The sequence below is a fragment of the Rousettus aegyptiacus genome, unplaced genomic scaffold (assembly GCF_014176215.1).
Source record: "Rousettus aegyptiacus isolate mRouAeg1 unplaced genomic scaffold, mRouAeg1.p scaffold_m13_p_6, whole genome shotgun sequence".
NCBI classification, from domain to species: Eukaryota; Metazoa; Chordata; class Mammalia; order Chiroptera; family Pteropodidae; genus Rousettus; species Rousettus aegyptiacus.
Genome location: NW_023416309.1, coordinates 85,116,725 through 85,126,697, shown reverse-complemented (window position 1 = coordinate 85,126,697; position 9,973 = coordinate 85,116,725). Strand labels below are relative to the sequence as shown.

The following is a 9,973-nucleotide window of genomic DNA, read 5'->3' as shown; positions in this document are numbered from 1 at the left end:
ATCCAATAGCATGTTAAAAGGGTTATAGATCATAACCTGCTGAGATATATCCCAAGAATTCAAGGGTGTTAACATCAGAAAACTCAATCAACAGAAAGAAGGAAGGAAAACACACATGACCAGCTAAACTGTTGCAGAAAAAGCATTGACAGAGTCAAACGACTTTTCTTTAATTTTTATTTTTCGATTAGAGTAACATTCAATATTATTTTATGTTAGTTTCAGGTGTACAGCATACTGCTTAGACATTTATAGAGTTTGCAAAGTGATTCCCACAATTAGTCTAGTATCCGCCTGGCACTATACATAGTTATAACAGTATTATTCACTTTATTTCCTATCCTATACTTTACATCCCTTCAACTATTTTGTAACTACCCGTTTGTACTTCTTAATCTTTTCACTTTTCACCCAATCTCCCCGTCTCCCCTCCCATCGGGCAACCATCACTTTGTTCATTGCATCTACGAGTCTGTTTTCATTTTGTTTGGTCATTTATTTTGTTCCTTAGATTCCACATAAAAGTGAAATCAATCCAATACCCTTTAATGATAAGAAAAATACCCAGAAAACCAGAAATAGAAGAAAATTTCCTCTACAAGATAAAGGGCAGATTATATATATATATATAACCCACGCCTAACACCACAAGATAAAGGGAAGATTATATATATATATAAAACCCACGCCTAACACCATATTCAGTGGTGAAAGACTAAAAGCTTTCCCCTAAGACTAAGAAAAAGACAAGGATTCCTGCTATTCAACAGTTAGGCAAGAAAAAGACATAAAAGGCATACGAATTGGAAAGAAAGAAGTTAAACTATCTTCGGTTGCAGATGACATGCTCTGATGTAGAGAAAATCCAAAGAATCTGCCAAAATCTACAAAGAGCTAATAACTGAATTCAGTAAAGTCACAGAGCACAAGATCAAATACACAAAGCAATATACCAGTAAGTAACTGACCAATAAAAGAAGTTATGAAAACAATTTCATTTACAGCAGCTTCCAAAAGAATAAAATACCTAGGAATTCATTTAACCAAGGAGGTTATTAACTGTTCCACCATCACATGCCAGGCTTCTATGCTGGAACACTAATAAGATATAGTTGCCCTTCAGCTTCTAAATAGACCAGTTCATGAAACCCAGATTCTTGCCATTTCCCTGAGCATAGCAGGCCTGTGTCCTGGCACCCATTTTCATGCAAATTAATGCTCTTGGATGAAAACAAAAAAGATACATTTTTACCAACATAAAAGAACGGAAATTTTGGAAAGACATTATTACACAGCTCAGAAACAATAGGAAAGACTGGAGAACCAGGCTCGGGAAAGTATCAAGAGCCAAAATGAGGCAGGGAGCAGAGGACATCGCCAAGGCCAGCTCATGGCCAACAGTTTGTTGAGGTGCTGTCACTGGCTCCTCTGCGTTGAGAATTGTTTTAAACCAACCCTAAGGTTTAGTGTCACTAATGATCCTATAGGTCCACGTCATCAGAAAGAAGCATTCTAATTCCAAGCCCAGCTTGCCAGGAAGTGCAGAGAGTGTTTGACCCTTATCAATTTCCAGAAAGAGAAATCGTTTTCTCCTAACATAAAAGAGATTAGAATGTGGGTGAAAAACATGAGGTTTATAAAGAAACACAAACAACTTTCTAGAGACCCCGGGCCACCTGGAAAGCAGAAACATAAGTGGAAGTTGTAGCATGTCATCCTCAAGTATCTTTGCAGGGGAAGGTTATACTTTAGCATTCAGAATGGCAGATAATACGTGAAATTGTTTGAGAATATTTTAGGGGTATTCTCGTGAACCGCCATATATAAGCAAGACTGGAGCATGATGGGATTTGGGATGTGGATATCCAACCGATAAAGAAGATATCAATGCTAATATGTCCGCATCCCGATGCACAGGCCGGTGAGGCCATAGGCCATTCGCATTGTAAGATGTGCTATATGAGAAGCAAGGGCAGTGTAAGGGACAAGGACATACAGATATGGGATGCAAAATTCAGCGGGTTAAGCAGGGGAATCTAGGTGGAAAGTGAACCGAGAGGTCTGGGGAATGAAGATTGTAGCAGTCAGCCCAGACTTTCATTTTTGTCAGGGCTTCTTTGGGAGACCTGAGTTTATCCTCTGCTTCAGATACAGTCTGATTCAGAGGCTCCACCCTCAGAGCCTATCTCCTAACAGTATCCTAACTCCTAATTATTCCAGCGCAGGAACTGACACTCCTGGCCTATACCACGCAAAGCCCCACTTCCCAAGGACCAGGGTTGCTCTCCTGGAGTTAGGCATATGTTCCTGCTAGATGTCAGTGTATTGCTTTAGAATGGGATATCTCCTACTTGCTGCAGCTCCTGCTCTGTTCCTTCTTAGTCTTGTGCTAATAAAGGCTGCTCCAACCGGTCTCCTAGGTGGTAGGTGGTTATTATTATTATTATTATTATTATTATTATTATTTGCTTGTTAAAATTCAGATTCACAGAATGCATGAGAAAATATTATCTTGCCTTTGCCTCGTTTAGAGATACGGACATGGAATGAGAAAATAACTCACTGGAAGCACCTTGCCTCTGATGTATTGGTATCCTGAGTGCCTGCATTCATGGGCTTAGTGCAGTGTATTTGGCCCTGCTCATCCACACAGGGCCTATATTAGAATGCTCAGAAGGGAAGAATGACACAGACTAAATAATGCTACAGATACAGTTTATTTTAGACACAAGCTCTTTAGAAAGCAATCACTCCGACATTTTAGATCTTCATCTTTTAGGACTGAAATTCTAGGGATAGAGAATAGCCAGGAATGAGTTGTGAAAGGGTCTTGCTGGTATGCCGAGCGTTGGATTCATGAGAAATCTTCTGGGGCTGGTCTCCAAGCATGCTTACTAACCATCCAATAGAGTTTCCACACTGTCATCCTTTCCACGCTTCTAAAACACAAATTTGATCATAACATTTTCTCTACTCAAAAACTTCAGCAGTTTACCAAACTCTTTGGCAGCAGCTCATTCCTCTTTGGACTCTGGGTTGGATGACCCTCTGCCATGCCCCTGCGATGCTGCAACTTCTACCTACCACAATCACTGTCCCATCTTCAATGGACAGTGCACAGTTCTTTCATTATCTCAACTGCCCTACGTTCCTCCAGCAAATCATGCATCCTTTATGCTCTCCATTAAATGTTCTTTACTCTCTGACAACTTTCCCGATACCCACCTACCCTTTTCTCCCACGGAACTTAGTAGAAATCCTGACACAGAAGATACTGAGTAAATGGGGGTTTGCCTTCCTTTCTCTCCTCCTCCCATGATTACCCATTTTCCAGGAAGAAATAAGCCCTGTTGGTGGGGGAGAAACCCTTGGTTATTAATGGTCTGTGAATCTCGAAGTGTGGTTACTTGCTTTAACTGAGAGACCGCTGGAACGTCCTGGGATACGGCTCCTCTTCTAGGAGAGGGCCTTAGATACTGCAACTAGGTGTCACTCTGCCATTTATTTCCAGCCCCTTTCTCTAGGAGTTATCTAGACTCCTGTGTGCAGTGGACATGTGAGCATCTGTCCACCTCAGCAAAGTCAACTGGGGAGTTGTTTGCATCTTTGGACAACTCTTACGTGATATATACTCACTCTGAAGACAGCATATTGACAGACATGACCACATCCATTACTGCAGCATTTCATTCCCCTGGGACATGATCCATCTCCCGCGCACATTTCAGCACAAATACCACTGACTCCTTTAGGCACCTCTGGGCAGACTCCAGATCTTCGTGATCCTGAAACATATAAGTTTTTGTGTGGAGTCTGGAACAGTCACTAAAACAGGCATGAGAATTGGTGTTGGAGGTCCGAAAGCCTCATCTCTGGCAGAACTTGCACCTCTTCCATTTCTTCCTTGGTGCTCCTGTTCTCCTCCCTCTGCCTCGGGGCTTCGCTCTCACTCTTCAGCCCCTATTTTCACAGCCAAGCCCTTGGGAGAATTTTCTCCCTGTTCCGAGGGCTGCACAGTCCCAGCAAGCAAGAAACCTGCACTGTCATAACCCACTTTTTACCACTTTGGAAGAAGAAATTAGAAAATCTCTGATCACAGACAGCCATCTCCTCACCTCACATACCCCATGTTCATCCCACAGCTATTCCCTGTTGGAGTCCCACACCCAAGGCAAATTTCCTACCTAGAGAGAACCCAACTTCTAATCAGACCTAACCTGACGTGATAAGAAGAATGGGAATGCAGGGCAATTGCTCCAGTAGGTCAAAAGAAATGAGTCTGATCAATGCCGGTATTCCACTCTGCAGTTGACACACTGCCTGCTTCTGTGACAAACCACCCCCAGGTATGAAGCTGAGCTCTGAGCCTTCTCCACCCTCTGGGAGCACCCCCTCAGCACTCTCACCTCTGGAAGCTCTCTGAGAGCAGACCATCTCCATCCCCAGAGTGATGAAAACCACTAGAAGAAAGATCGTGCCTGTCTTCATATTGGCGTTTGATGTGAATCCGCACACAGTCCAGCCCTAATTTATACCCAGCAGAGAATGTGGTGTGGCAGGCAATAGAGCAGGAAGGTACAAACACATAGGCTTTCTAGGGAATTCCCCTGGATGATCTAGATTGTTGTTCTATTTCACAACTTATTTTTTTTTTCAATAAGTTGTTTTCTTGGAAATGCAAGTATCAGACAAAAGCATTATAGAACACTTCATTCATTGCTACTTTACAACTTGGTACTGGTTTCCCTGGTGCCTTTAGGAATAATGGCCAAAGAAAAAAACTTTCTCTGTGTAATTTAGAATTCAGAGTAAGAGCTTAAACGATGAAGCTAGGTACTCTTCATCGGAGCCCATCTGGGGCCTCCTGGAAGTCCGTTTTAGGAGGCTTGGACATGCTCCTGGGAAAGTTGGTGAAAGTGTGCTTTGGAACTGTCCCAGAGCTGAGATCCCTAAGCAGGTGTGGAATGTGAATCACACCTTATCACAAAGGAAGTAATAAGAAGAATGTAAGTTCACTCATCTAAGGAGATGAATGTTCAAAGATGACAAGCTGGCAGAGCCCTTCAGGATTAAGAGACCGGGTCCGTCTTCATGGTTCATGTCTCTGAGCCTATCCTGCTCCATCCTGAGAGGTTCCTAGAGAGAGAGCTGTGTTGGTGAGCTACAATGAGCTGAACTCAGGAGAAGAATACTAAATGTTGCACAGGGACCCCAGTAAGAAGCTGCCCTCTATCCTGACAGTTACAGAATCTCAGAGAAAGGGACGTAGAGATAAAACTCCAATGACCACGGAAACCAAGAGAAAGCCTGTTTTGTACTTGGTGGTCAGAGTTGGGACAAGTACGTCATGAGCACTGATGAGGAGGCCTGCATAAGCTACCTTAAGCGCAGAGTAATACGAAGTAAGCCAGGAGAGGGGGACTCAGACTGGCCACATCCAGCATCTCAGAATCTTTCATGGCACAAAGGGTACAAGAACCCAGGACCCCTCATTCTGAAGGAGGGTCCAGGGTATCTGAAGAGTACATGGCAATTCAGTACATGGTGGAGATCAGTGGTTCCCAGCAGTACAGAGCATAGCAAAAAGCAAGCCTGAATCCAAACCCAAGGTGGCTGGCCAGATGTCAGGCTGCTGAGTAGCATAGCCTTGGTGAGTGAGTGGGGTCAGGGCTGGACAGCTCCAAAGAACCTGCGGGAGAACCCTCTGCAGCACTACTGGTAAAGGGAGGCTTCGTAACCCTTCTCTAAAAGTGACGTAGACATGACTACTATCACTTAGTTACCCTAATCTTTAAGTTCTTTTTTCCCCCATTTTTCTCATGTGTTTCCTGTGTTTTCCTAAGCCTTTCCCTGTACATTTACATACGCACATATGTGCATATTCAAACATATCCTTTTTGCAGAAATGGAGTTATATTGCATTTATTATTTTGCTCTCTTCACTTAACATTATGTCTTGGAGAGATTTCCAGGTTACTATCTTTTTTCCCCCTTTTTTTAAAACGACCACTATCTAAAATTCCATTACAGACATGATTTATGACTTATTTAACCAGACTAAAGTTGATGAACATTTAGGTGGTTTCTGGGTTTTTTGCATTGCTTTGGTTTTGGTTTATCATACACGATTTGCTGCTTTATGCATCATACACTTTGAAAATGCTTCTTTGTTTACACATGTCCATATTTACCCCAGAAGAGATACCTAAACATGGAAATACAAAAGATGTGTCTACTGTCCCAAATCGTCCCCTAAAAAGATGACCTCTTTACACTGACCCAATGCATTTGTAATCTTGCTTCCCTAAGTTAAATTTTTAATGGAATATTTCAATCTGTATATATTCTCATACTCCCTTCAGGATGTATCCCATCTGGGACTGTGGGGCCAAAAAATCCTCACCCCAGTTATGTAAAAAAAATTAGTTAGCAGAAATCATTTAAGACAATGTAATCTGGTGTTTGCCACTCTAGCACTTGAAGTTTTAGTATGAGGCAAAGAGTAATTAGAGTCTATTGCAGTTTTGCTAAAGTGTGCATTTCAATAATGGGAGCTGCAAGGTTGCTAAGCAGGGCCTCTCTTCAATTATAACAATGACACTTGACCTTTATTAAGCAAGCGATTGTACGTCAGACCCTGTGTTTGTACTTCACACCTGTCATCTCACGAAGCCTCGTAAGCCTATGCGGTTGTTTCCATTGGCAGCCCCATGTCACACATGGAGGAACTGAGACTTAACAGAAGTTCATGCCTTGCAAACACTTCAACCCCATCTCAGGCTGCTGATGGGGAACCTCCAGTGGTGGACTTCAGGAAAGCTCCCCAGTTGCTTTCATGCACGTGGAAGTGAGGAACAGTTCACCTACTCAATAAAACCTTCATTTCTTTGGGAAAAGGAAAAAAAAAAAGAAATGTCTCCATAACAATTTGATTTCTAGTGTTCTACTAACAATCACAAATTTGGGCATTTGGCAAATTCCTATGACATATTATCATTTGATAACATTCAGGTGTCTGCAACAACCATCAGACATATATAAAAAATTAAGGGTGGAACAGTATAGAAGTTCCTCACAAAATTAAATATAGAATTAACACAGAACCCTGCAATTCCACTTCTGAGTATATACACAATAGAATTGAAAGCAGGATCTCAAAGAGATAGTTGTATACCCAAGTTCATAGCAGTATTATTTACAATGATTAAACATGGGAACAACCCAGGTGTCCATCGACCGATCTGTGAATAAGCAAAATGTAGTACACGTATGATGGAGTATTTCTCAGCCTTAAAAAGGAAGGAAATTCTCCAATATACCACAACGTGGATGAACCTCAGGGACATCATGCTCAGTGAAATAAGCCAGTCGCAAATAGACAAATACTGTGTGGTTCCACTTACATGAAGTACTCAGAGTAGTCAAATCATAGAGATAGAAACTTTAAAGGTGGTTGCCAGAAGCTGGCGGGGAGGGGCAGAAAATGGGGAGTTGTTAACAGGTAGCGTTTCAGATTTACAAGGTGTAAAGGGTTATGAGGATGGATGGTGGTGACGGCTACACAACAGTGCGACTGTGTTTAATACCGTGAACTGTACACTTAAAAATGGTTAAGATGGTAAATTTTATGTTATGTGTATTTTAACACAATAAGAAAAATTAAGGGAAAAGACTGAATCCAGGCGTTGGGAATCCCAAACGTCCTCAGCCTGCAAAACTCAGCCTTCATACCAATAGTCATCAAAGTTTTATTCTCTTTTTTTTAATTCAGGCTAGCATGTAAAACCTGTTGGGTGCAGCAGATGGAATTCCATTTTTCCTGGGATTTCATATTTCAAAAAGTCATTTCCTAACCTTGCCAACACCTAACCAGGTGCTCCGCCCACCAGTCCCAGACATTTATCATCTTGATGTTGCATTTTTGTCCTGGTTCTTGAAAACCTGAGGATAAACACCAAGACATTTTGTTATAGAGCATGAGAGGGCATAGACAATAAAATTTTAAAAATCAGGTGGCACAGATCTGGCCAAGCAGTTCTCTTGGGCACAGGTGGGTTTGTTTGCCTTTCTATGTTACAGAAAATATTTTGTAACAGGTAATATTTTGAAAAATGTATAACGTGCCGTATCTTACTTCCCCAATGCTTTATACTTACTCCCATTCTCCTCTGTTGCAAGCCATCAGTTGTAACTAAACTTACTGCACTCGGGGAAGGGCAGATATGGCTTAAAAAGAAACAAGTCAATTGAGTTCCTCTGCCGGTTTTTTTAAAACTCTAAGTGAAATTACAGCTAGTTTCCCACATATTGGAAAAGAAAGTAGGATCGACACTGGTGGGAGAATAAAGTGACAAAAGTGAGGCAGCAAGTTAGACATCTGAGAATGATGCTATCCGGGCCCCAACCCTGCCCTGGAAGAGTGTGGACTACAGGGAGTAGGAGGGAGACTGCCGGCCTATCCAAGAAGCCCCAGGCCTGGTGGCTCAGAAGAGCTTAGATGGGACAAAAAGGGACAGAGTCATAGACCGGACCCAGAAGGCCATGGGAGGACAAGTGATAAAGCATAGAGGTAACGCCCAATGACCAAGGGCTGAGATGCCCCTCAGCAGATACTAGCAGAGGTCAGGAGACAACAAAGAGCAAGATTCCTGTGAGCCCCACAGCCTAATCACACACCCTCTAATATGTAGATGGGCCCTAGAAGAACAGGAGAAGGAGAAAGGGAAGGAGGGCAGGTGCAAGATTCTCAACTGGAAAAACAAAACATCAGGAAGCAATTACGTTTACCCTGTGGCCAGATTAAATTAAAAGAAATGGGGACTGCAGAGTTGGGTTCAGTCGTGGAGAAAACAAAATTACATTGTTTGCATCTCAAAGTCTGTGCCTTTGAAATCTATAAGTATCATGGGAAATAAGCCGTCATATGAAACCTATCAAAAATGTTTCCAGCAACCCCTTATTCAGATAATCGAATAAAGGAAAGAGAAATTAACATTTTCAAACCTTCAGGAATTTAATCATCAGAGTTAAATTGTCCCAAAGTACAATTGTCTAGAACTTTGTAAATCTAGACACATAGACGAAGAAATTGAAAGCACCTCAGGATAAAGGCTAGAAACCAAAGGCCCTGTCGTTTGGGCATTCCTTATTCTTGCTTTTGTTGTTCCATTTCCTAATACTTTTAAAAAGCTGTCGAACCTCTGAAGAAATTCGCAGAAGAGTGATAGTAGTCATTCATTGCTTCTAGGGAAGAGAAGTGGATATTTGGGTGACAAAGTTAGACAGGAGACTTATTTCATTGTATATTCTTTTAAATTTTATACACTGTCCATCGTTACCTATTTAAAAATTATTAATTTCAAATCCATCGGGTGTATGATATCAAATTGTTTGGTCAGGGGGAGTCCCCCAAACCATCCTGTTAGTATCAAGCCTGTCTTTCTCTAAAAAAAAAGTTGTAATTTTCTCTTTTATTCTGAATGTATATATTTTACACAATTATCATATATATAAAAATGAAACAGAAGAGAAGTTTTCCACTCAAAAGACTACACAGCTCTTGGTTCTGCTTCTGTAGATATGCTTGCCGCATAGGCCGAAAGGCAGGGTGACCTCGAAGTTAACTAAAGGCTCATCCTCCCTTTTGCTTGTACTGTCTAGATAACAAATGTATTGCTTGAGTTCCTGTCTTAATAAACACCTGTAACCCATTGCAACTCCCGCGCTCTGTAACTGCCTCAGGATTATTTAACCAATTGGCCCATGCCAACTGTAACTGCATGGATAAATTCTATAAAAGCAAGGTTGTACCTGAGCTCAGGGCCTTGATCTTCAGAGTACTAGCTTTTCTGGGACTACTGGAGTAGTAAACCTGAGTTGTCCAACACTCAGTGCTGCTTAGTTTCTGGCCGGTCTGATTTTTCTCTAACAAAACTATCCTTGACATAAGAAATGTCCAAACCTGCAGAGAGTT

The 9,973-nt window shown here is 41.7% G+C and overlaps 1 protein-coding gene across 2 annotated transcripts; it reads right to left on the bottom strand.

Annotated features, from left to right (window-relative positions):
* Nucleotides 1–1,701: 1,701 nt before the first annotated feature.
* On the bottom strand, nucleotides 1,702–4,500 carry LOC107506477 (WAP four-disulfide core domain protein 18-like). 2 transcript variants are annotated; one of them, XM_036223131.1, is made up of 3 exons: nucleotides 4,407–4,500; nucleotides 3,637–3,785; nucleotides 1,702–1,955 (listed from the first exon to the last, which is right to left on the bottom strand). In XM_036223131.1, exons 1-3 carry the CDS (start codon nucleotides 4,486–4,488, stop codon nucleotides 1,749–1,751), a joined length of 438 nt encoding a protein of 145 aa, XP_036079024.1. In that variant the 5' UTR covers nucleotides 4,489–4,500; the 3' UTR covers nucleotides 1,702–1,748. The 2 variants fall into 2 exon arrangements, with proteins under 2 accessions (XP_036079024.1, XP_036079025.1); XM_036223132.1 differs by lacking the exon at nucleotides 1,702–1,955 and adding an exon at nucleotides 2,741–2,939.
* Nucleotides 4,501–9,973: the final 5,473 nt, after the last annotated feature.

What these genes read in the sequence shown, in the direction of transcription:
- LOC107506477 (XM_036223131.1), bottom strand. Translation starts at nt 4,488, where the DNA reads ATGAAGACAGGCACGATCTTTCTTCTAGTGGTTTTCATCACTCTGGGG. An exon ending in CTCTCAGAGAGCTTCCAGAG is followed by an intron (nt 3,786 to 4,406) that starts GTGAGAGTGCTG and finishes TATATGTTTCAG; the next exon opens with GATCACGAAGATCTGGAGTC. An exon ending in GTCAATATGCTGTCTTCAGA is followed by an intron (nt 1,956 to 3,636) that starts GTGAGTATATAT and finishes CTTCTCATATAG; the next exon opens with CACATCTTACAATGCGAATG.